The sequence below is a fragment of the Tursiops truncatus genome, chromosome 7 (assembly GCF_011762595.2).
Source record: "Tursiops truncatus isolate mTurTru1 chromosome 7, mTurTru1.mat.Y, whole genome shotgun sequence".
NCBI lineage: Eukaryota > Metazoa > Chordata > Mammalia > Artiodactyla > Delphinidae > Tursiops > Tursiops truncatus.
The window spans coordinates 112557578-112584206 of record NC_047040.1 but is presented as its reverse complement, the minus strand read 5'-3'; the positions used below and the strand labels follow the sequence as shown (position 1 = coordinate 112584206).

Genomic DNA, 26629 nt, shown 5'->3' with positions numbered 1-26629 from the left:
CACAGTTGTCCCAACCCCATTTGTTGAAGAGACTATATTTTCCCCATTGAATGGTCTCGACACCCTTGTTGAAACCCAGTTGACCCTAAATGTATGAGTTTATCGCTTAACTCTCAGTTCTCTTCTGTTGATCGATACATCTGTCCTTATGCCAGTACCACACAATGTCTTTTTTTTAATTGATGTACAGTTGATTTACAATAGTGTTAATTTCTGCTGTACAGCAAAGTGACTCAGTCATACACATATATACATTCTTTTTTATGTTCTTTTCTATGATGGTTTATCCCAGGAGATTGGATATAGTTCCCTGTGCTATACAGTAGCTTGATTACCATAATTTTGTTGTAAGTTTTGAAATCGGCAAGTGTCGGTCTTCCAAATTTGTCCTCCTTTTGCAAGATTGTTCTGGCTCTTCTGGATCTTTTGCAGCAAGTTATTTTCTTAACACCCCGAGTGGTAGCAAACCATAGCCCTCTGATATGAGCTGTGAACTGCAGAAACGAATAAAAGGCATTGGAGCCAAGTGTGCCCAGTCAAACTGGTCAGGAGTAAAGGGGAGGATGTGAAGAATGAGACAGTTCCTGTTGGGGTTTACGTGTTATTCTGGGGGCAATTTTCACAGCTACACTGGATGCAGTTGCGGTGTGTTTGGAATAGGTGCCCCCTGCAGTGATCCTTCCTCCCTCCCTCCCTTCCTGCCCCTGTCTCTGGCTCCCTCTTTTCTTCCTTTCCTAAAATGTTTACTGAGCGCTGCACATGTTTCTCTTCGTCAGGCGCTAAGTCCTAGGAACACAGAAATGAACAAGACCCAGAAAGTACCTGCTCTCCGGGAGCTTGTATCCTAGTGGGAAGGCCAGATAACAAAATGATTAAGATAATTATAAACTGTGTTAGGGAGTATAAAGGGAAAAGGGTGGTATTATAATTAAGAAAATCAGAGAACTGCTCTCGGAGGAGATGACCTCAAAGATTGAGAGGGAGTGGGCCAAGCCAATGCCGGGGTGGGTGGGGGTGGGAAGGAGGTTCCAGCTAGAGGGGACAGTGTGCGCAAAGGCCACTCGCCGGGAAGAGCTCAGCGGGGTCGGGGAGCAGAAGGGACCGAGGGCGAGGATGGCCAGCTCCCTCAGGGACGCAGAGGACCCTGGATTTTATTCTCAGCACATTCAATGCACAGAACAGTTCTAATCAGGCAGTGGCGTTGGGAAACGGTTGACGAGAACATTTACAGAGTTTGTGATCATATGGGAAGAGTCTTTACAATGTGCTGTTGATTTTAACGAGCAGAATAAGTAACTGAACGCTTGAGATGTTCCCGATTTGGGTTTGAAAAACGTGCGGGGATGAACTGCAGAGTCCCCAGAGTGAGACTTGCCTGGGTGTCGGCTGTCCCTGGGCCGTGGACGGTGTCATTTTCCTGTCCCTTCCACGTTTTTGCCACGTGTCATTTATATAATCAGGAAGGAAGGTAATGCTGTCGCTGAGATCCGTGCGCCTGGCTGCACGTGCGGGGCAGAGCGGGCCCCCGGGTCAGGCTCCCTGCGGTGGATATGGGGCGCCCTCACTGACTGAACCCGCCTCTTCCCAGTTTGAGGGCTGCTCGAAGGCCTACTCCCGCCTGGAGAACCTGAAGACGCACCTGCGCTCCCACACAGGGGAGAAGCCGTACGTGTGTGAGCATGAGGGCTGCAACAAAGCCTTCTCAAATGCCTCGGACCGCGCCAAGCACCAGAACCGCACCCATTCCAACGAGGTACCCGGCCCCAGGGAGGCGGGCAGCGGGCACGTGCGTGAATGCATCACCCTCATCCCACGGCTTCTAGGCACCCGTAGGCCATTCGGTGGCCAGGTGCCACTTCCCTCCGCCCCCTGGTGTGGGGACTCAGCATGCAGCGGCAGCCCTGTCCCCCCCACCACAGGCTGGCAGCGCGGATGACACGCTCCAGCCGCTCGTGCCGCCCGGGCCTGCGGAGCTGTCGGTCCCTCCCCGCGTGGAGCACAGAGCAGCCTCTGTCTCTCCAGGTAGCCAGAACTCCAGGCAGGGCTGAGGGAGCCCAGGGAGGAAAGTCGGGTGGGAGCTCATGGTGGCTCTGTACCCGCCTTCCGGTCCCCGCCCAGCCATTCAACTGCTATCACTCAGGTAGACTCAGGAAAGGATGTTTCTAAACGTTTTGATACATTTTGAACCCCGAAGGGACTTGCTCCAGTGCTGGTAGGAAGTTCGAGGACTTCCCAAAGGTATCTGAACCCCTCAGAGTGTCTAAAGACAAGAGCTAGCCTTGGATAGGGGTGTGTGTGGGTATGTGTGTTTGCAAGCATGTATGTGCATGTGTGTGGATGTGGATGTATGTATTATGTGTGTGGGTGTGTGAATATGTATTTGCAAGTATATGTACACGTATGGGTGTTTACATACGTGTGTGTGTGAGTTTACGTGGATGTGTGTGCTTGTGTGTGTACCTGTGTGTGCGTATGCATGTAGACAGAGTATATGTGGATGTCACTTGTGTGTGTGTATGAGCTCAGGACCGAGGTTCAGAAACCCTGGGTTTTCATCCCACTCCTGGGTGACTTGGGGGCAGTGTCTTTGCCTCTCTGAAACTGTCTTTCCTCGTGAGACAGAGCAGGTGTTCGTGCTGTGTCACAGACGTATAACGAGGTAATACACTCTCTACTGATACCAAAATGCCCAGCGCCTCAATCGCTATGCGGATCACACCAGGCACTGTGTGTCCCCTCCCTCTACAGGCTCTGATCCATGTCCCTGGTCCGTGGTGGGGGCCCCCTTAACCACAGGCTTACCTGCAGGAAAAGGTGGCAGGCGAAGCCGGCGGGGCGGGGCTCCTGCGGGGCGGGACTCCTGTGGGCGGGACTCCTGCGGGGCGGGGCTGACGTGGCTCCATCCATGGGCCCAGCGCCTTCCGCCTTCCGACAGTGCCGCCAGCTCTGCTCTGCCGAAGGACGCGGCTCCGGGAGGACGGACGGTGCTCCCACGCGGAGTCTGCCTTCCTATCCCATCCGTAACGCCTCTTCTCTTCCAGAAACCCTACATCTGCAAGATCCCAGGCTGCACCAAGAGGTACACAGACCCCAGCTCCCTCCGGAAGCACGTGAAAACAGTCCACGGCCCAGATGCTCACGTCACCAAGAAGCAGCGCAACGACGTGCACCTCCGCACCCCCTTGCTCAGGGAGAACGGGGACAGCGAGGCCGGCGCCGAGCCTGTCCGGGGCTCCGAGGAGAGCGCCGAGGCCAGCAGCACCAGCCAGGCCGTGGAGGACTGCCTGCACGTCAAAGCCATCAAGACCGAGCGCTCCGGGGTAAGCAGGGCTGCGCAGCAGAGGCCTGGTCCATACCCCGCCCCCAGGAGGCCGTGCCCAGCGGCACCAGGGGCGCAAGGATGTCCCTCCTCTCTCCAGCTCAGCTGGCTCCCATCACCACCTTGGGGCCCCATGGAACCTGTGCCAGGTCCCATCCTGCTGGGCAGGCCGTGGGTGACGGGGATGCCTCCCCCGACGCGGTCAGTTTGCAGGGGGTGGGGCGGTACCCGGTGTCTGCCTTTCCAACCAGTACCCGCCGCCGCCGCAGCTGCCCCCGCCCCTCTGTCCTGTCTCTGCGTCCTTGCCCCTCTGGCCTGCACCCCTTTTGTTCTAACCACCTGTTCTTTGTCTCCACCTCTTTCTCCTGACTGTACCTCCCCTAAGGATAGACGGTACTGAGGTGAGCGGAGCAGCGGGGTGGGCTCTGGGCGCGCTGGCGTGAGTGAGGGGGGCTGGGGCGCTTGTCCAGGCTCCTTACGGCCGGGAAGGCAGGTTCGGGTACGTAGACCGCAGGCACCGCAGGTGGGGCCGTCGGAACAGCTCGAGGCTGGCAGCAGGGGGTCAAGCTTGCAGGCACGGGAGGAAGCGGTGGGGTCCGAGCCCAAGTGAGGGTCAGGGCAGGGTGGAGGTGTGAATCTGGACTGCGGAGCAGGGCGGGCCTGACCTACAGAAGGCCTTGAGTGCCGAGGTGAGGGGTGTGGGCCGTGCTGTGTGCAGCTCCCCTGGAAAGGTCTGGAATTTGGGAGCCTTCAGGTTAGAAATGAACCAAGGATGCTGCATCCCAGGTGAGCCTCATTTGGGCTCAGATCCCAGGTCACGGTGGAGGGAGCCCAGTTTCTGTGGGGTTCCACCCCGTACACGTGTGCCACCAGCTCTCGCCTCAATTCACCCTGTTGCAGAGGGAGGGCTGGTTTGGGGTGGCCACTCAGGTCAAGGGTGAGGGCTGTGTCCAGCAGCTGCACCCTCCGCGGTCAACCCTTCCCTTTCTAGCAACCCACCTCCAGCCTGCTGGGCAGACGGCAGGTAGCAGGCCTTCACTGTTTCTTACTTCATCGAGTGGCCCACCCCCATCGCTGTTGTTGGGGTGCTTGAGTCTCCTCCTTCCTGTCAATTTCACGCGGCTGCGGCAGCCTCTGTAGGGCTCAGCTTCATAGGGTCCACATACTGAAAGCTCTGCAGGCAGAGAGCTCGGCCCAGACGCTGGCTGGGAAAGCTTAGGAGCATAGCAGGGGGCTAGGGCGGGTGGGTGGTGGGTGCCTGGCGATTACCCGCTGCCTTCTACTCGCCGGGTGGTCTCCATCCGTCCACCGACTCTCTCCAGGAGTCAGGTCGGGTCCCGCTTACAGCTGGGGAAGTCGAGGTTCAGAGCAGTGGTGCTTTGAAAGCTCCTCCGTACGGCAGCGTCCTGCCCCCGGGTGTGCAAGGGTGCAGCGTGGGTGGCGGGGCCGGTGGGTGCTCGCACCCTCTGAGTCTGTGCCTTCTCACCACGCTCCCCACAGTTGTGTCAGTCCAGCCCCGGGGCCCAGTCTTCCTGCAGCAGCGAGCCCTCTCCTCTGGGCAGTGCCCCCAACAATGACAGCGGTGTGGAGATGCCGGGGACAGGGCCCGGGAGCCTGGCAGACCTGACGGCTCTGGAGGACCCACCGCCGGGGGCCGACGCCTCCGCCCTGGCCACGCCCTCTGCCGGTGGCCTGCAGCTGCGCAAACACATGGCCACCGTGCACCGGTTCGAGCAGCTCAAGAGGGAGAAGCTCAAGTCGCTCAAGGATTCCTGCTCATGGGCCGGGCCGGCTCCACACACCCGGAACTCCAAGCTGCCCCCCCTGCCGGCAAGTGGTGAGTGGGGGCCCCGGGCGTGCAGGTGGGGTGGGAGGGAGCCCAGGGCAGCACGATGAGGTTCATACCCACCACGCACCATGTGCCCTGGAGAAGATGGATCTTACAAGCCCATTGCACAGGTCAGGGAATTGAGGCTCAGAGAGGTGAAAGTGCTTTGCTCAGATCGGTGGCAGAGCTGAGGCTCAGCCCGGGCCTGAGTGGCTCCGAAGCCCATGCTCCTCCGGCTACACCATGCTGCATCCCCATAAGCCCCAAGGCAGGCAGGCCCAGCTCAGCCCTTGCTCTCCTCGTGAGCCATGCACTTGCCTACCGGGCACCTGCCGCGCACACCACGGCAAAGGGCTCGGCAGGACAGGGACACGTTCCAGGTCCCTGTGGTTAGAAGGCCAAGTTACGAGATGCCGAATAAGCAAGGAGCGCCGAGGACAGAGCTCAGTGTAGCTCGAGAGAAAGCAGGGCAGCTGGGGAGGCGCAGGGAGGGCGTCACGGAGGGGGCAGCCCTGTGCTCAGCCTCGGGAAGCGTTGGCCAGACTTTGAGGTGGAAGATGTCTTCACCAGGCATTTCTTGAGTGCCACTGTGCCAGGCTGCGTGCCGGGCGCCAGACACCTTGGGGCACTGAGCCTCCACACTGCCCTCCAGGGCCCAGTGTGCACCGTGGCACTGAGTTATTAAGAGGAGACCCTGAGAGGCACCACCCTGCTCCTCCTTGAAGGGGGGATTCGTTGCCCCAGCTGTCGAGGGAACTGCCGGCAGATGGCCTTCAACTCCCCACCTCCTGCAGAGATTGCCTGGGGTGCTGACAGCTGCCTCACCCAAGGTCACCCTTCCCGGCATGGCCCACGTCCAGGGATAGATCTCTGCAGGGCTGTAGAGGCTGCTCAAGGCCCAGAGCTGCCTGTGAGATGAGCCGCAGCTGGCGGTGGGCCTGCGTTGCAGCTGTCTTCTCCCTAACCACTCTGCTGCCTCTCCACACCACCCCGCCGTGGCTGTGGGTCTCAGGACAGTCCCCCTAAACAGCCTGCTGGGTAAACTCAGTCCCAGGGGAGCCCACATGGCAGCGCCCATCCGTGGATGGTGGGGATGCAGGGAGGCTGTGGCCAGGGCCCTCCTGGGCTCTTGGGGATAACCCAGTGCTACGGAGAGGCACATCCCATCCACAGCTGGAGAAACTGAGGATGGGACCTAATGAGAACGCAGGGCCAGCCGGGCAGTGCTGGATTGGGATCGGGCCTCCTAACTTCCACTAGCTGCCCTGGCTATGAGTGCCACCGTTTGCTAACTGTCCCTTCTTTTCTTCCTCTTGAGAAATCACTGGCTGGGTTCCTTCTGGGTGCCAGGTCCCGTTCCAGGGCTCTGGGCCCGGCAGCCTCAGCGCGGCCCAAGCAGGCAGTGTACCGCCCATTGTCCCCAGTCCCCGGCGCTGAACCCTCTCCTCTCCCGCAGGCTCCGTGCTGGAAAACTTCAGAGGCGGCGGCGGGCCAGCGGGGCTGCTGCCCCACCCGCGGCTGTCCGATCTGTCCGCCGGCGAGGTGACCGTGCTGAGCCACCTGCAGGAGCGCCGCGACAGCTCCACCAGCACGGTCAGCTCGGCCTACACCGTGAGCCGCCGCTCCTCGGGCATCTCCCCCTACTTCTCCAGCCGCCGCTCCAGCGAGGCCTCGCCCCTGGGCGCCGGCCGCGCACACCCCGCCAGCTCCGCCGACTCCTATGACCCCATCTCCACCGACGCGTCGCGGCGCTCCAGCGAGGCCAGCCAGTATGGCGGCAGCGGTGGTGGCGGCCCGGGGCTGCTCCAGCTCACACCCGCCCAGCAGTACAGCCTGCGGGCCAAGTACGCGGCAGCCACGGGCGGGCCGCCCCCCACCCCGTTGCCCGGCCTGGAGCGCGCTAGCCTGCGGACCCGGCTGGCGCTCCTGGATGCACCCGAGCGCATGCTGCCCGCTGCCTGCCCGCACCCGATCGGGCCTCGGCGGGGCAGCGATGGGCCGCACTACGGGCCAGTGGGGCCGGCGCCCTCCTTCCCCCATGAGGCGCCGGGTGGTGGGGCGCGGAGGGCCAGCGATCCCGGGAGGCGACCCGACGCCCTGGCGCCCCCGCGGGTGCAGCGCTTCCACAGCGCCCACGACGTGACCCCGGCAGCTCTGCCGCTGCCCTGCGCCCAGGGCCGAGGCCTCCGTCTGCAGAGCCACGCGAGCGCCGACGGCGGCCTGGCCCGAGGCCCCTACTCGCCCCGGCCGCCCAGTATTAGCGAGAACGCAGTGATGGAGGCCTTGGCGGTGGGGGCGGACGGCGTGGGCCCCGAGGTCAGCCTCGGGCTGCCGGAGGACGACCTTGTACTGCCCGACGACGTGGTGCAGTACATCAAGGCGCATGCCGGTGGCACCCTGGAGGAGAGTGCCCCAAAGGTGTACCCCCCGGAGCGCACCTGCTTCTCCGAGAACCCCAAACTGCCCAGCCCCGGGCTGCACGGCCGGCACACGATAGCGGCCGCAGACTCCAACGTGGGCCCCTCTGCCCCTGTGCTGGGAGGCTGCCCACTGGGTTACGTGGCCCCCTCCAGCCTGAACAAAAGCAGCATGCCTGTGCAGTGGAACGAGGTGAGCTCCGGCACCGTGGACGCCCTGGCCAGCCAGGGGAAGCCTCCGCCCTTCCCACAGGGCCACCTGGCGGTGGTGCCACAGAAGCCAGCCTTCAGCCAGTACCCAGGCTACAGTCAGCAGGGCCTGCAGCTCAGCCCCGGGGTCCTGGACAGCTCGCAGCCACACCTGCAGCCCTGCGGTGGAGCGCCCTCCGCGCCCAGGGTAAACTACATGCAGCAGCTGCGGCAGCCAGGGGCGGGTGGCCAGTGTTCCAACATGGCGGCTGCTGTGAGCGCCCACCCTGGCTACGGCCAAGCCCATCCCCAGCTGAGCCCCCTGGGTGGGGCCCCGCACCAGTTCCCCCGGTCCTGCAGCAACATGGCGGCCAAGCCAGGCCACCTGGGGCTCCCCCAGCAGATGGAAGTTGTCCCTGACCCCGCCATGATGGGCAGCAGCCACAGGGAACTTGACATCCCCAGTTCCAGCCTGGCTAGGATGCCACCACCTCACCTAGCCCAGAGCTACCCACAGCAGAGCCATCACCTGGCCACAGCCATGAGCCAGGAGGGCTACTGCCAAGGCCCCAGCCTTGTGCCTTCCCACCAGCCTGGCTTCGTGGGGCCTCAGCAGGGCCCGACAGGGGCGGCCGGATCGAGCTTCGGCCTAGTGCAACCCCGGCCACCCGCAGAGCCCGGCCCTGCTGGCCGCCGCCGTGGGGTGCGTGCGGGGCAGCAGCTGGCCTATGCCAGGGCCTCTGGCCACGCCATGGCTGCCCTGTCAGCCGACCAGGAGATGGCAGAGTCTGTGCCCAAGGGGACGATGGGCGGCGTGTTGGCCCTGACTCCCCAGGCACCCCCCCAGGATGCGGGCGGGGCCCAGGACCGCAGCATGCTTTACTATTACGGCCAGATCCACATGTACGAGCAGAACGGAGGCCTGGAGAACCAGGCCAGCTGCCAGGCCATGCGGCCCCAGCCTCCGCAGCCCCAGGCCTTGCCCTCGCCAGGGCTCAACCAGGTGTCCAGCACTGTGGACTCCCAGCTACTCGAGGCCCCCCAGATTGATTTTGATGCCATCATGGATGACGGCGATCACTCCAGCTTGCTCTCGGGGGCCCTGAGCCCCAGTCTCCTCCACGGCTTTTCCCAGAGCTCCTCCCGCCTCACCACCCCACGCAACTCGCTGACTCTGCCCTCCATCCCTGCGGGCATCAGCAACATGGCGGTTGGGGACATGAGCTCCATGCTCACCAGCCTGGCCGAGGAGAGCAAGTTCCTCAACATGATGACCTAAGGCCCCGGCGCCTGGCGCTGTGCGGACCCCGAGGGACCAGCGCTTCCCAGAGCGCGGGCCTTTCGTCCGTTTCATCTTTTTCCCCCAAAAGTATTAAATAGGTCTGAGGGAGTTTGGCCAGTGGCTGGTTCAGACCACAGAGGCTTTAAGGGCAGGTTTACGTGCGTCCTGTCTGGTCTTCTTTTAGATTATCTGTCGGAACTCTGAAAAAAGCCTCAACAGAAAAGGCAAGGCAGGAATGCAAAACTCGTTTACACAGCGCTTCGCAGCCTTTGGTGTTTATAGGACCACTCTGTTCCGGCTTTGTCACCTCTGTCGTCTGGCTAATGAGGGATTACGTTGGCCCAGGGCTTTCCAAGCACACGTGGAAAGAGGAGAGAGGAACCACATTTGGATTTGAATCTGAAAGCCATACTAGGTATTCTAATCCAGGAAGATAAGTTTCTTGTTCCAGTACCTGCAAAGTAAAGGAATTCATGCCCACCGGAATTCTTCCATGAAGCTTAATTCTTGAGGCCTCTAACATCCCTTGCCAGGGAGTGGAAAAAAAATCTTACCTGGATGATTTGGAAGCACATCCTGATTCCAGGTTTGGTAGAGCAGGCATGTCTACCCCGCAAAGCTAAGTTTACAGCTGGCCGACTGTCCAGGTGTGTGTGGATGAATGAAGTATGGAAGTATCACCCAAAAAAAGGAAAGAAAACAGTGTAATACTCAGGGCAAGCCCAGAAGCTACCCTGGCCTCTCCAGACCATGTTTACAGTGTTCATGCGTGTAGAATGTAGCCCTTCCTGAAAAGAACACATTTCTAAATACCTCGGGGCTGCCGGAGCTGCTGTGGGTGAGCTGAAGGTGAGCCAAGGTGAGCCAAGGTGTGATGGCCAAGGTGAGCTGAAGCGTGGCCTGGGACCTGGGTAGTGAGCGCACCAGGGGCCCAGCTTCAGGCTGCCCTGGAGGTCTCCCAGTAGGACGAGGAAGTCGCGTGTTTACCCAAGCCTGTTTCTCCAATGCACTATGCACCCACTTGACCATGGATAAACCCCAGGGCTTGACAGCAACCTCCGCCCAAGTTCCTCCAGGCCATGCTGTCCGCTCGCCAGCAGCCCAGTGACCAACCCCCTAGCTACCGCATGCAGTCGCGGTGTCTTCTGGATTCCCTTCCCGCCGCCCTCCTGTTCATTTCACAGAGAACGATGATATGCATGGTGTTCTCAGTGGGCGTGGGAGGGTGAAGGGGTTGATTCTTGGGACTCTGAGGGACCATCACTGAATTCTCCTATTCAGTGTTGGCCAAGCCCCACCTGGAAATGGAATTTGCAACTGGCGTCAGAAGACATTGTTCCCGAATATACAGTAGGGTAAATAGGTGCATCCTCCCTGCCACACACATGTACAAACACCGCACACCTTTCCCATGTTGAATTCGTGGCAACCTTGCCAAATCCACCTGCACCACTATGAACCTGGAACCGATTATGACCCTGACTTCAACCAGGACAGGGCCGAAACCTCACCTGGGACTCTGCATCCCAGAACAGCAAATGCTTTGTCAGCGTCCAAAGACAAGGCCAACTTCAAACGACAGCCCTGGGACACCTCCAAGGCTCTGGGCTCTGTGTGGTGCACGGTCTTTCCCCGCGCTAGGATTTCACTAGCTGTTCCCAGCTTGTATATTGTCTGTACAGAAGACAGCATCCCTGAAAATACTGTAGGTGAGTCATCCGGTCAGATTTATATGTCCAAAACATTTTTAGCTTTTTCTACATGCGATGAATTGAGATGACATACTCAACTTGTAAATAAGTCCTTTTGTACATTAAAAAAGTAATTTTTTCATAATTTATTTGGTCTATCTGCTTCTTCCTTGACAGTAGTTAATGAAAACCTGGGCCATAAATTCGGTGCATTTAAACGGAAACGAGGCTGTATTTTTTTCTCAGCAGCGTCAAAATTGACTATCCCGCCTTGACCAGGAAATGTTTAAAGCTGGGACTTTCACTGCCTATTTGTTTGTTGTCTGGGGCGGGGGGGGCCGGGTTTTGAGGTGGTACAGGGATTGTCTGGCTGCTCTTTCAGCCCGCTGGACGGAACGTCTGTGTTGGTTTGCTGACATGAGGTGCAGCTGTGGTCCCAAGCCCCGCCTTGGACGAGCAGTCGGAAGAGCATGGTTGAGTCTTGGGGAGTGGGAAGAGGAAAACAGGCGGCCCCCTGTGCTCTCCCTGTGCTCTGGTGCAAAAGCAGAGTTAGAGGGAGCAGGTGTAACACCCAGATACCCAGCAACCAGCCTGGGGCGAAGGGGCCAGTGGGGAGCAGCCAGGTGCAGGACTCTGAGCCTTGGGGGGGCGGCCCTGGCAGGTGCACAGGGGACCCGGGTCTGGAGAGCCAGCAGGCTGCCATCAACAGCGTTTGGGCTACTGCTCTGAGCCTCAGGGGGACTGGGGAGGGGGGCCGTAAGGCCTGGGATGAATTCTGGAGCTGGGAGGGGAGGGCGCAGGACCGGGTTGCCAGGGGTAGAAGGCAGCTTCTGTAGGGCCAGGGATGCTGTGCCTCTGCGCTCCCGGCCCGGGCCCCTTAGCGCGCTTCCCTCCAGGAGAGAAACCTTGGCACCCAGCTCGGAGAGTCAGGAAGCCAAAACCGCATGCGGCGCGTTCAGCTCAGCTATTTTTGTGGATGTCATGGATGCACGGAAGAAGCCTTCTCTGATAGTAAGTGTAGGACCGCCCCGCCCCCCCCCCCCCCCCCCCCCCCCCCCCGCACCGAGGGAAACAATTCAAAGGTTTCCTTTCTGGGAGCGTCCCAGAGTCTTCACTGTGCATTAGGGGAAGCTTCACGTCTGTGGCCACATTTTCCTGGTGGAAAGACTACAGCCGACTCCCAGCCCCGGGGAGCCCCTCTCTTTGAGGGGGGAACTTAATTAGCTGATTGCATGCTCCAGAGGAGGAACTGAGCGTACCTGGCTGGGCCCTTTCCTCTGCTTCTCTCAAAGCCCATCCTCAGGCTTCGCATCTCCCCTGCTTCTTAACATGCTAAAAGTCCCCGGAAGCAGCTCTGCCCTGCTTTGGGGACGGGGGAGGCCAGGATGTTCAATGCTGCCTGAGACCGGATGGGCCACAGTATTAAGAAGCCCATAGAAGCCACTCAACTCAGCCACGCGCTCTGTCACGTAACCACAGCCACGGTCATGCTGCTTAAGAATACTCACGCAGCCTCAGCACCAGGTCACAGCATCTGTTTGGCTGATGAATCTGGGTCCGCTGGGATTTGACTGATCCCGGTTGGGCTGGGCTGGGCAGCTCAGCTGGGAGCAGCTCATCCAGCCGGCTTGGCCGTGCTCTACATGACCCTCATCTTCCTCCCTGGTCAGGAGGCCGGCCTGGGCATTGCCTTCTCGGGGAATGGCAGGAGCATGAGAAAGCAAGCAGAGAAGGTTCTGCCTCTGCTCAGAATCAGGGCACCGTCCGTTTCCCCACATTCCTCTGGCAAAAGCAAGCCACGTGGCCAAACCCATCGTCAGCGACGGGACGTGTCCTCCTTCCACGGGCGTGAGGGGGAGAGAGTGCCTATTTCTCAGCAATAATACAGTCTCCCATGGTCCGCCCTCACAGCCTTATGTCCCTCCCACAAGCAGCATACACTCACGCAAGACCCCAAAAGTCTATCCAATCAGTCATTGGGCTCGAAGTTTAAGATCGTGTGGTCTGTACCTGTTCTGGATGCATCTCTTCTTGACCCAGAGCCTCAAGAACTAGAGTTCATACACACACCCAGTGCACAGAGTGGACCAGAGCTAGAATCGCGGCAGTTGCCACTCCTGTCTCAGCCGCTGGTCCACAGCGTCTGAAGTCCTGCCGGGGAAACGTCGCCAGTGGCCCTACCCTGGGTCACCCTATTCCTGGGTGGAAGGTTCCCAAGTCTGTTGTGCTCTGGCGTCCACATCGGGGCGTTCTTTGTTTTCCATCTGCCTTCCCACTTGTACAGAGGGCATTGGAAAGTATACCTCCTTGGGTAGCAAAGTACTGTCCAACCCCTTTCTGCCCGAAGAAGGTTGGGAGCTTGAGGTCCTTTATGTGTCAAACACCCACACTGTACTCCACACTTACGATACATGTGCCCACGCAACTCCCTCAAACATGGCGGGTTTTGATATTTCATTCTAGTCCACCCTGTGCGTCAAAGCCACACCTGTAATTCCTTTGGCGACATGCCCCCTCTCTACATTGATTACTGACACCCCACATCAGGCTGTGTCTAGGCACCGCATTGTCACTGAAGGGATATTCAACAGTCACCTTATTCCTTTCAAGGACCACAAGACCAAAGGCATTAAAATCAAGAGCATACCCTAGGGCTTCCCTGGTGGCGCAGGGGTTGAGAGTCCACCTGCTGATGCAGGGGACGTGGGTTCGTGCCCCGGTCCGGGAGGATCCCACATGCCGCAGAGCGGCTGGGCCCGTGAGCCATGGCTGCTGAGCCCGCGTGTCCGGAGCCTGTGCTCCACAACGGGAGAGGCCACAACAGTGAGAGGCCCGTGTACTGCAAAAAAAAAAAAAAAAACAGAGCATACCCTAGACTTCGTCTTTACTCTGAGGCCGTGTCTCACCGGCACTGCCCTGGACTTGGTCTCTGTGCCCCAGGCCAGAGCTTCATCTGAAGATCTTGGAGCAGCAGGAGAAACAGGAAATAAGGAATCATTTCATTTTCTAAATTCTGCTTTACACTGGCTGGTTCCTTTCTGAACTCATCTCTTACTTTGGGTACCTTATCATTTACAGCTCAAAGAAGCTGCTGTTTATCATATTCTGCCTGGAAACCAGCCTGCCGAATTCCACGAATTCATAGAAATGTTTTCTCCCTCCCCAAAGAACATAGGCAGTCATTTTACCAACTATTTCTTCACCACATCACCCAGGTCACCATTTTTCTTGCCATGTCTCCAACCTCCTCTAAATGTCCTCACTGCCCAGTTCCAAAACTGTGCTCCATATTTTAGGACCTGTGACAGCAGCCTCCCATTCTGGGTACCAATTATTTCTGAATAAGCACCAGTAATGCTATCTAATAAAAACCACAAAAGTCCTGAAACATAGAACACCCAGCATTTATTTAGTTCAGGGGTCTGTGAGTCAGCTGAGGGTGTTGCCCTGGGTGGGCAGCTGAGGCAGCTCAGCTCTGCTCCTGGGCCTTCTCCCCTGGACCCAGAGCATTGTTTGGACATCACGTTGACGGCATAGGTTCAAAAGCGCAAGTGAAAATACAGGAGGCCACTTAAGACCTGGGCTTGGAACAGGAGGCAGGTCACATAACTGAGCCCCAAATCAATGGAGGAGGGAAATGCGCACCTCCTATAAAAGTATCGCAGGTCGGCATCTGAACAATAATCCAACCTCCCGCATCAGACCAGCTTCGATCATAATAAGACTGAATTGTAGCCTCCATCTCTCTCCTGACTATCTTAGTTAGCTCTAAATCCAAAAGGGAGGAGAGTGAGGTCATTCATTGTGGCCCAGCAACCAGTGACGTGCCAAAGTCAGCTTCTGAGCCGATGATGTGCATCTCTTCCCAACTCTGTATTCAGAGAGTTCATAGCGATCACTGACATTGGCCGTGTAGGGAGAATTCATACCATGGAAATCAGCAAACACGACCAACCAGGGCTTCCTGCCTTCAACCGCAGAGAGCTGGTCATTAAACATTTGCCAGTGTACCTAACAGCATGCTGAAGTCCTGTGAGTTGCCAACAGCCTGATATGTCCAGAGGTCTCTTCTAAGTTTCTACGTCCCCAAACCCAGTTTGTGGGAGAACTTTTGAGTCCAGAGTGCCATGGGCTTTCAGATGTTAAAAGTCATGCAATCTATCTATCTTATAATATTGCTTATATGTAGAATCTAGAAAAATGGCACCGATGAGCTTATCTGCAAGGCAGAAGTAGAGCCACAGGTGTAGAGAACAAACTTATGGACACCAAAGGGGGAAGGGGGGTGGGATGAATTGGGAGATTGGGATTGACATATATTCACTACTATATATAAAATAGATAACTAAGGAGAACCTGCTGTACAGCACAGGGAGCTCTACTCAGTGCTCTGTGGTGACCTACATGGGACGGAGATCTAAAAGAGTGGATATACGTGTACGTATAGCTGATTCACTTTGCTGTACAGCAGAAACTAACACACCGTTGTAAAGCAACTCTACCCCAATTTGAAAAAAGAAAAAGTCACGCAATCTGTTGTTCAGAGGAAATTGACTAGCCGAGGTAAAGGACACCGATGAAAGTGGAGCTGATCCGCTGGTGGTGAGAGCAGGAGACCAGAGCCCACACTCCGTCCCCACCCCCACCCCCGGGTCGCCCCGCCAACCAGAGCAACACACACATGGGCCCACAGGGTGGAGTTTGAAAACCAAACCTCTAGTTCGGCCCCAAATGAATTGAGGCCCAGAAAAATGAGCACGTTCTAAACTTAGGATTAGGACTCCTGCTTCTAGAATCCCGGGAGGAGGCTGGCTACCCCAGCACCGATAGCACAGGCATGGCCCATATGTACTATTCAGTCCTCTCCTTCTTTCTGGCTCTGATGGTCTGAGTTAGTCCTTTGAAGGAAAGAGCGGTGTCTGATCCAGCCCATGAGAGCCCATCAGTGGTTTTGATTAATTCTGCCGAGTTTAGTTCCAAATCTGGTGGTTCTGGAAAACTTCACAGAGGTGGAGTGAACCAAACCTTAAGAGATGAGTAGAAATTGGATCTTGTGAGCGGCCCTTGCAGAATGTATTTGAACGTGAGGCTATGTCTGCAGTCTACAAAGAATTCTGAACAGAGACCTGGAGCTGTAGAAACCTTGAGGTGTCCTTAAGAGGTACTGGGGTTTGTTTTTTAAGTGGATTGGGGGTTAGGGGAAGGGAGGAAGAAGGCTGTGACCTGGCAGCTGGGGACCCGAGGTTTTTGGGCCAGAGTCTCACCGTAGAACTAGTAGCTGTCTTGTGACTGTGAGCTGAGGGTCTCTGATGGGCCCTTCCAACTCCAAAATGCACTCCACTGGACTGCCTCGGTTCCAGAAAATCTATTACTGAAGCATGTTTCCTCTGGGTGCAAGCACTGAAGTCCACCGAAAAAGACGCCATGGTTACCCAGTTCGTTCAAACGATGAAGGAATGCGTGGAGGAGCCCATGGCAACATTCTAAGCCCTCATCAACTGCTTCCTGAGCCACCTGGGGATTTCTTGCAGCTGGGTAGGCGTGGAAGACCTGCTACATGGTGGCAAACTGGTCTTCCTCCGTGCAGGGGACCCGCGTTCGCTCATTAGTTCAAGTTCAGAAACACATTCTCTGAACTCAGAGGTCATCTGAGGTTACTGAAAGGTGATCCGTCTTCAGCTGCTTCTTAATCTCCTCCGTCTTCTCCTCACTTCCTCCTTCTCCTCCTATTTCTTCTTCCCCTTCTTCCCCTTTCCCGTCTCTTCCTTCCTTCCTCCTTCCTTCCCTCCCCTCCCCCTCCCGCTCCCTCCCCCTCCTACTATTCCTCTTCCCTCCTTCCTGATGTTCCATTTTCTTCCTTTTTGCTTTTAGAGCAGAGCTTCTGACAATGGATTCTCTTCGTTTTCCACCACCTGAGAGCATCTATTTTACCCCTCCCCCGTCTTCTTCTTCTTTTTCCTCTTCCCCTTTCCCTTCTCTTCCTCCTTTCCTCCTTCCTTCCTCCCTTCCCCACCCCTCAGCTGGTGAACACGAGCAAGAACAAGTGTATGAGACCAATGTGTGATTGGGTCACTACAGGTGGGGTGATGTGTGTGATGACGTCACACATAGGAAAGGCGTGATGGGCTTGAATCATGGAGCAGGGAGGGGACCCATAAAATCAGGAGAGTTTGAATGAGAAATAAGACCTGATCCAGGTTTTGAAGATGAATCGGAAGTCGCCTGAGGGGGTTGGAGACTCCTCATCAGAAACCATGGACGCCAGAGGTAACTGGGATATTTTTTAAATGCTGAAAGAAAAGAACGGTCAGCACAGAACTCTGTATCCATGAAAATATCCTTCGGGGACGAAGGGAAAATAGACACTCTCAGATGAAGGAAAATGAAGAGAATTCACTGTTCATAGATCTGTTCTAAACCGGAAAGGAAATGATACCAGAAGAAAACAGAACATCAGGGAGGAGGGAAGAGGAATAGAAATGGTATCTGGGTAAGCACAGTAGAGCATCCTTCCCTCCTGAGTCCTTTAAAATGTACTTAACGGTTGAAGCAGAAAGTATACAACATTGTGTGATGGGGCTTTCAATGTATGTCAATGTCATAAGACAAATGTGTCATAAAGGAGGAGGTGGTTAAGGGACTTAAGGGGCTAGATAACAACATTCCACTTGAAGTGGTAAAGTATCAATTGTCAGGACACAGAAGAGTTCAGCATGTATATTGTATTTCCTGATATAATCAATAAACAAACATACTGCAAGGTGATGTATACAGGAACATAATAGAGAAATTGAAACGGAATCGTTCCGATAGCCCAAAAGAAGGCAGGAACAGCAAAACAAAGACATCAAAGCATAAAATGGGGGAACTAAGGCCAAACATATCAACAATTACATAAAATAAAAGTGGTTTAAAAGCATCAATTAAAAGACAAAGAATCAGGGCTTCCCTGGTGGCACAGTGGTTGAGGGTCCGCCTGCCAATGCAGGGGACACAGGTTCATACCCCGGTCCGGGAAGATCCCACATGCCGCGGAGCGGCTGGGCCCGTGAGCCATGGCCGCTAGGACTGCGCGTCCGGAGCCTGTGCTCCGCAACGGGAGAGGCCACAGTGGTGAGAGGCCCGCGTACCGAAAAAGAAAAAAAAGAAAAAAAGGAAAAAAAAGACGAAGAATCAAGTTGGAACACTCACCCTCCTGGATTTTAAGACTAACTCTAAAACTGCCACAATCAAGACAGTGTGGTATTGGTGACAAGGAAGGCACAGATCAATGGAATGGAACAGAGCAGGGGTCTACAAACTACAACCCAAAGACCAAAGCTGCCCTGAGGCCTGTTTTATGACCTGTAAGCTCAGAATAGTTTTTATATTTTTAAAGAGCTGTTTTTTTCAAAAAAGCAGATGGCCATCAGATCTTAAAATATTTACTATGTGGCCCTTCTCAGAAAATGTTTAACCAATCCCTAGAATAGAGAATCCAGAAATAGGCCCACACAAATATGACCAATTAATTTTTGACAATGATGCAAAGACAATTCCATGGAGAAAGGGTAATCTTTTCAACCAATGGTATTGGAACAGCTGGCTATCCATAGGCAAAAAAACCCCAGAGCCTTCATCTAAACCTCATACAAAAATTACCTCAAAATAAATATACAATATAAAACCATAACACTTCTGGGAAAAAGATCTTTGGGACTTGAGTTTGGCAAAGAGTCCTTATACACAACATGAAAAACATGAAAGAAAAAGAAAAAACTCAGAAACTGGACTTCATCAAAATGAAAAAGGTGTTCTCGGCAAGAGACACCGTTAAGAGAATGGAAGACAAGCCACAGGCTGGGGGAAAATGGTTTTCTCATCGCACACCCTAAGAGCATCGGAAGCGTTAGAGGGGTTTTTGCAAGGGCACCGCGCGTGCTAAGACTTGCATGTTAGGGGAATTCCCTGGTGATCCGGTGGTTAGGACTTGGCGCTCTCACCGCCGGGCGCCTGGGTTCAAATTCTGGTCCGGGAACTAAGATCGCGCAAGCAGTGCGGCCAAAAAAAAAAGACTTGAAGACTTGCATGTTGGAAACCTCGTCCAGCTTCAGGATGGGGAAGGGCTTGGCAGGATGTACAAGGCAACACCAGGAACCCAGGCACCGGACAGTTAGAGGCGACCAGGGAGGGATACATGAAGGTTGCAGGGGGACCCAAGGACTACTTAGGAGGTGAAATCCAGAGGACGTTGTGGAGGGTTCCATGTGAGGAGTGAGAGATGGGGACGTTAGGAAACAGTCCCGGGTGTCTGACTCACCTGCCCCAGAGGGATGAGAATTGGGTGAGGGCCAGCATGACGGGTGAGGACGGGGTGGGGCAGGGCGGGGAGGGGGGCTCTGGGAGTTCAGATTTGCACATGTTGAGTTGGTGTGTTTTTGAGACATCCCAGAGAGAGCCCTGAGAGGTGTTAGGATTGATGGGTCTGGAGCTCACAGGAGGGGCAGTAGGCCATGATGCCAGCTTGTGAGCCAACCACGTGAAGGAGGTTGAGATTACCTGGGACACCATGGAGCCTCAGAGGGGAAGGGGCCCAAAGGGAGTCTTAGGAAACCCCAGCAATCAAGGGTCCAAACCAGGAGGCCGCGGCTGCCAGGGAGTCTAGAAGATACGGCAAGAGATGGAGCAGAAGAACCAGAGCTGGGGCCGGGGGAGGTACCCCAGAAGGCACGGAAGGAGCGTTTCCAAGGAGGGAGGGGCGACAACAGCGGCGAGCACCCCTGATCATCGCAAGGCTGGGCAGCCTTGCAGTCACCCTTGGCCTTTGCCTTTCTCTCACATCTCAGAATCCTTTTGGCTCTAACTTCAGAGAATATCCACAATCTGTTCACTTTTCACCACACCCCCCTGGGGCCCCTGTGGCGTGCTGGACTCCCCTAGTTCCAGCTCAGGAGAAATTCACCAGCCAGTTGCAAGACCCTATGACTCTGCCATGGAGGGAGCGTTTCACTGCGAAATGACTAGATCAGGGCTTTCTCTGCTCCCTCCGGAAGAGCCAGTCGACCAGCACTCCGTTCCACTGCTGTATCCCCATCCTATCGCAAGCCTCCCTGCTGCTCTACCTGCTTCCTCCACCATCTGCTAAGGCCTATCCTCATCCTCCAGTTGGAGCATCCTTCCAGATCATGTCAATTCTCTGCTTAGCACTGACCCTGAGCCCCTCTCCCACCCAGCCTAAGCACTACAGCCTGCAAGTCTCTCTATGACCTCGTTGTCTCACACACACACCCATCACTCTCCTTCACCCACCCTGGCCTCCTTGCTGTCCCACAGACACTGCTGGCACACTCTGCCTCACGGCCTTTGCACAGGCTGTTCCCACTGCTGGGAATGTCCTTCCCCAGATAGACACACTACTCACACTTTCAGGTCTTTGCTATCCTGACCACCCTATGTAAAATCATACACCTGCTCCATCCCTGTCTCCTTACCTGCTGTATTCTTCCCCTGAGGCACAAATGAGGTCAAGCTCACAGTGTAATTTACACTTGCTGAGTGAACTCATTGGCTCTGGGAGCAGGAGCTGTGGTGATGTGTGAGCCGGGCAAGGAGACAGGGAGGTGGGGGAAGCAATGGGAGACAACTCTTTCAAGAAGGGTGCCAGCTGGACTTCCCTGGTAGCACAGAGGTTAAGAATCTGCCTGCCAATGCAGGGGACACAGGTTCGAGCCCTGGCCCGGGAAGATCCCACATGCAGCGGAGCCACTAAGCCCGCAAGCCAAAACTACTGAGCTCGCGTGCCGCAATTACTGAAGCCCATGCACCTAGAGTCCGTGCTCCGCAACAAGATAAGCCACCACAATGAGAAGCCCGCGCACCGCAACGAAGAGTAGCCCCTGCTCGCCGCAACTAGAGAAAGCCCGCGTGCAGCAACAGACCCACTGCAGCCAAAAATAAATAAATAAAGTAAAATTATTTTTATAAAAAGAAGAAGGGGCTTCCCTGGTGGCGCAGTGGTTGAGAGTCCGCCTGCCGATGCAGGGGACACGGGTTCGTGCCCCGGTCCGGGAAGATCCCACATGCCGCGGAGCGGCTGGGCCCGTGAGCCGTGACCGCTGAGCCTGCGCGTCCGGAGCCTGTGCTCCGCAACGCGAGAGGCCACAGCAGTGAGAGGCCCGCGTACCGCATCTATGTGATTTTTTTATGGGAGACTTAAGTGTGTTGGAGGCACACACTGAGAGGCACCCAGCTGAAGGGAGAGGCCACTAGACAAGGAGGAGTGGGCCAACTGGAGTGCATGGTGGGGATCCAACTGGATGGCCACAGGGCGGGAGGATTGGCCTCAGATGGCAGGAAGGTGATGTCTCTGTTGGAACAAGAGGGAAGGAAACAGGAGGGTAGCGGATGGAGGTGGGCTTGTAGGTTTGGCCCTGGGAAGAAAAAAGAGCTTCTATTCTTCCCTGGGATTTAGCAGTTGAAGTGGTCCACTGGGAGACCAGTGATCACAGGCTCAAGAAAAGAGGAAAATGGAACTTGCCTGGCGGTCCAGTGGTTAAGACTCTGTGCTCCCAATGCAGGGGGCATGGGTTTGATCCCTGGACAGGCTACTAAGATCCCACATGCAGCGTGGCCAAAAAGAAAAAGAAAAGAGGAGACTGTTTGGGATTGTTAGTCACTGGAGAGTGAGCCGTCCTTGAGGACACTTTGAGGGTGATCACCAGTTGATGGGGGGATCGCCTGCCCCGGGGTGGGGGTGGGTCTTGTTCCAGCGGGGCGGTGTCACTCAGGGGTCTGGAGAGAGCAAGCTGGGGTCACCAACACTGGCTCTGGCTGGGAAGACCTGACAATGGGGCGGTGGGCAGGGGGTTGGCAGCAGCGAGCCCTATGGAAACGAGGCCCCAGACACACATCGTGGGCCATTGTGACCAAAGAGCCAAAGATGTCACTTCCCTCCTACTTGGGCATTTGGATTCCAAGTGCCAGGTTGGGATTTGGGAACACAGCCTCCTTCAGGGAACTGTCTCTCTCCTTGAAAGAAACTGCCCTGGGGCCAGGGAGGCAGGACGGCTAGCTGTGAGCTTTACACAGTGGTGGGGAAGGCCAGGAGGACACATTAGGCCTGCTGCCATTGTCCCTGCAGCTCAGCCGGCTGCTGGGGTGTGAGGCAACCCTCGCCCCGTGCCCTTTATTGCCTGGGCTCTCTGGGAGTGCCACCAGGCCCTGCTTTACGAGCTGCCAGCACGGCTTCTATGAGCAGACCTGCTGTCAATAAGGGCTGTGTTTTATATCATGGACAGGACGATTTATGGGCCAACCAGCCCTCAGCAGACAACCATTCGGCCAGGGAGGAAAATGACCTAACACTTCAGAAATTTGGAAGCAGAAAACAGGGTGTGTGTGTGTGTGTGTGTGTGTTGCACGTGGAGCTACGTCTGTCTCCTCCACATGATCTGCCTGACTTACCAGGTACTGGCAAACAGGAACAGCTCCATTAAAGATGTTGGTTATAAAAATGAAATGAAATGACTCATTTCCTTCTGGCCTTTGCATCACACACTAACTATGAGGTTTCGGGGGAGAGAGGCAGGTAACCAGAGGGTGGTCAGATCCTGCCAAATCAACCTAGATTCCTTTCTCTCTAGGTAGGTCTGTCTTTCAACAGAGCGTATCAGAAAATCTCCCATGGGAGCATTTGCCCTATTTTATTGAAATATCTGTTCAGGTCTGTCTTCCCACCAGACCGTAAGCTCCTAGAAAGCAGGGCTGTGTCTCACTGGACTTTGCATTCTTGGTTCTTTTGGTTGCATCTGGCACAGAGTAGGCGCTGAAGTGGTCTACCAAGAGCCAACCATCCCCATTAGACAGTGAGCCTCTTGCCGGCAGGTGCCCTGTCTGGGTCAGCTCAGGCCCTGACTCATAGGAAGCACCCAGGAACGTAATTGCACTGGGATGCGCTGAACAAGCCAGAGAATTATGGGTCAAATGATTGTCCATCCACTTAAGTGGATTTCCACTGGTGGACTGCCATCTCAGATGACGCTGAGAATAAGAGTGGGGGGATGGCTTCAGGGCTCTTCCTTCTTGGTCTTTTTTCTGCCCCTTCCTCCTCTCACTGATCTCTGAGTGGCAGAGTGTCCCAGGCACAGTCCCCATCCCTTTCCTATATTTTCTCTCCTCAGGTATGCTCACAAAATTTCAAGACTTTAAATACCGTAGATGTGCTGATGACTCTTAAATGCATACCTCACCCACTAGGCTTTAATATTTAGCTGCCTGTTTGACATTCCCTTGGAAGCCTCATAGGCATCATCAATTGAATATTGCCCATCAGTCAGTTTGGGAAGTATTCATACCCAAACTTTCTTCTCCTCCAGGATTCCTCATCTCAGTAAACGACACCACCATTCACCAGTTGACTAAGGTGAAACGCAAGAGCCATCTGAGATGGTGAACTTTGTGTGTCAACTTGACTGGGCCATGGGGCGCTCAGTTATTTGATTAAATATTATTGTGCTTTATGTCTATGAGGTGTCTACAAGGGTGTTTCTGGATGAGAATAACATTTGAATTGGGAGTCTGAGTTAAGCATATTGCCCTTCCCAATGGGATGGGCCTTATCTCATCAACTGAGGGTTTGAATAGAAAAAAAGGCACAGGAAGAGAGAAACAGCTCCCTGTGACTCTTATCAAGCTTGGGCAATGGTCATCTCCTGACTCTGGATTTGGACTTGGACTATACCTACACCATCAACTGCACTGTGTCTTCACCTTGCCCACCACAGACCTTGGGACTTCTTAGATGGATATAGATACAGAGATGGAGATAGAGATGGAGATGAAGATGGAGATAGAGGTGGAGGTGGAGATGGAGATGGAAGTGGAGCTGGAGATGGAGGTGGAGGTGGAGAAGGAGATGGGGGTGGAGATACACGTGAAGATGGAGATGGACGTGGAGATGGAGATGGAGATAGAGTTGGAGATGGAGATGGAGGTGGAGGTGGAGATAGAGTTGGAGATGGAGGTGGAGATGGTGATGGACATGGAGATGATGGTGGAGATGGAGAAGGAGGTGGAGATGGTGATGGAAGTGGAGATGGAGATGAAGGCTGAGGTGGACATGGAGGTGCAGGTGGAGGAGGAGATGGAGATGGAGAAGGAGGTGGAGGTGGAGATGGAGATGGAGGTGGAGATGAAGGTGGAGAAGGAGATGGGGGTGGAGATGCACGTGGAGATGGAGATGGAGGTGGAAGTGGAGGTGGAGAAGGAGGTGGAGATGGAGATGGAGGTAGAGATGGAGGAGGTGGAGGTGGAGATGGAGATGGAGGTGGCAGTGGTGATGAGGTGGAGATGGAGATGGAGATGGAGGTGGAGATGGAGATGGAAGTGGAGATGGAGAAGGAGGTGGCGGTGGAGGTGGAGGAGGAGGAGGAGATGGAGATGGAGGTAGAGATGGAGAAGGAGGTAGAGGTGGAGAAAGAGGTGGAGGTGGAGGTGGAGATGGAGACGGAGGTGCAGATGGAGATGGAGGTGGAGGTGGAGATGGAGATGGAGGTGGAGATGGAGAACGAGGTGGAGGTGGCGGTGGAGGTGGAGGTGGAAGAGGAGATGGAGATGGAGGTAGAGATGGAGAAGGAGGTGGAGGTGGAGAAACAGGTGGAGGTGGAGGTGGAGATGGAGATGGAGGTGGAGATGGAGATGGAGATGGAGTTGGAAGTGGAGGTGGGGAAAGAGGTGGAGTTGGAGTTGGAGATGGAGGTGAGGATAGTGATGGAGAAGGAGGTTGAGGTGGAGGTGGAGATGGAGATGGAGAAGGAGGTGGAGAAGGAGGTGGAGGTGGAGATGGACATGGAGAAGGAGGTGGAGGTGGAAGTGAAGATGGACATGGAGAAGGAGGTGGAGGTGGAGGAGGAGGTGGAGGTGGAGAAAGAGGTGGAGGTGGAGGTGGTGATTGAGGTGGAGATGGAGAAGTAGGTGGAGGTGGTGATGGACGTGGAGGTGGAGAAAATGTTGGAGGTGGTGATGGATTTGGAGTTTGAGAAGGGGGTGGAGGTGGAGATGGAGAAGGAGGTGGAGGTGGAGGTGGTGGTGGAGATGGAGATGGAGGTGGAGGTGGTGATGTAGATGGAGGTGGAGATGGAGGTGGAGATGGAGATGAAGGTGGCGATGGAGGTGGAAATGGAGAAGAAGGTGGTGATAGAGGTGGAATGGAGAAGGACGTGGAGGTGGAGGTGGAGGTGGAGATGGTGATGAAGATGTAGATGGACGTGGAGGCGGAGATGGAGGTGGAGGTGGAGAATGAGGTGGAGTTGCAGAAGGAGATGGAGGTGGGGGTGGCGAATTAGGTGGAGATAGAGAAGGAGGTGGAGGTGGAGGTGGTGATGGAGGTGGAGATGGAGAAGGAGGTCGATGTGGAGGTGGTGATGGAAGTGGAGATGGAGAAGGAGGTGGAGTTGGAGATGGAGATGGAGATGGAGGTGGAGGTGGAGATGGAGATGGATGTGGAGATGGAGAAGGAGGTGGAGGTGGAGGTTGTGATGGAGATGGAGATGGAGATGGTGATGGAGAAGGAGAATGAGATGGAGTTGGAAGTGGGGATGGAATTGGACATGGAGATATATAATTTATGTTTTTTCTCCTACATTTACTAATGGAATTCTACTGTAAGAAAGAGCTACCTCTTCCCGTCCATTTATGCATTTTTTTCTCTTTTATTTATATCTGTATAGACAGGTGAATAGTTATGTTATTCTCTTTTGTTAAAATCTAATACCATCATTTACTTTTTTGCTCAAATTATTCTAGTTAAGACAATTGGGATGTGCCATGTGTCTGTGGCTGCGTCGGACTCTTGTGTGTGTCGTTTCCTTTAACTCTCGCCACAGAAGAGAGGGCTACTGTGATCTTCTCCGACAGCTTAGAAATGGAGGCTTGGTTAGGACTACTGTTCACCCAAGATCACCTGAACAGATTGTGGAGAAGCCCAAGGCCTCTCATCACGTGTCCCATTGGGGCTTGAGCTCCTGTTTCTCCCAAAGCTCAGCCAGCTCAGGCTTGGAGATGGGCCACCTGGGGTCCCTAGTCACCTTGAGAGGGTGGTCTCCTCCATTCTCAGGCAGAGAAACTGAGGCACGGAAATTTCTTCTGGCTGTCCAAGGTCACATGGTGCCAGCATGACTGGTAAGGCGGGGTGCCGAGGGTGTGGGTTTCTATGGGCCTCCGTGTGGCCTGGCGGGTCATCCACACCATACCCTCCTCCACATGACAAAATTATTTTCAGTAATAATCTTGTAAGAGAAAAATATTAATGACCAGAAAAGAACACTGACAGCGAAATTTCTCTCTTGCTAATGTTACACACACAATTAAGAAAAACTTTAAAGGAAAGGAAAATGAAAGAAATCAAATATTATAGTACTTCAAAGGAAAATTTCAACGGTTTATTCAATACCTCTCCTATCTACCTAGCAATTTGAAATTCGATACAGGCTGAGGTAATAAAGTTTTACATAAATAATTATCTTGTAACTAACAAGTGACTTTTAATAAAATAAAAACGATTCAAATTCTGCCAAATAGTTCATGGGTGAACTGAAATCTGCACTTACCAAACAAATACTTTATGCTGTTTAAGTGCTTTTGGTTTCTAATACTAATTAGCACAAGTTCTGGAATTTTCTCTTTCATCATTGGACTTGAGCAGTTTATTCCAATGGGCATTGGAAACATTTACTGTGCCTGAAAGAGGCTTGACTAATTCTGAATCATGATCTTACCCTTGCAACATGTGTAGCTGAGTCCGTATGTGTCAGGGGTTGACTGTATATAGGGGAGTTCTCAAATTATCTTCCATGTAAAAAACTAAAAATAGAGTTACCACATGATCCTGCAAACCCACTCCTGAGCATATATCCAGAGAAAAGTATA

At 54.7% G+C, this 26629-nt stretch overlaps 1 protein-coding gene across 1 annotated transcript in view; it reads left to right on the top strand.

Moving 5' to 3' along the window:
- GLI2 (GLI family zinc finger 2) overlaps positions 1 to 10841 on the top strand; it is a 248445-nt gene extending 237604 nt beyond the window's left edge. The window contains exons 11-14 of the mRNA XM_033860329.2: positions 1589 to 1753; positions 3042 to 3320; positions 4820 to 5156; positions 6604 to 10841. Coding sequence (XP_033716220.1) covers positions 1589 to 1753; positions 3042 to 3320; positions 4820 to 5156; positions 6604 to 9032 — 3210 coding nt within the window. The 3' untranslated portion in view covers positions 9033 to 10841. The remainder of the gene's footprint in view (positions 1 to 1588; positions 1754 to 3041; positions 3321 to 4819; positions 5157 to 6603) is intronic.
- Positions 10842 to 26629: the final 15788 nt, after the last annotated feature.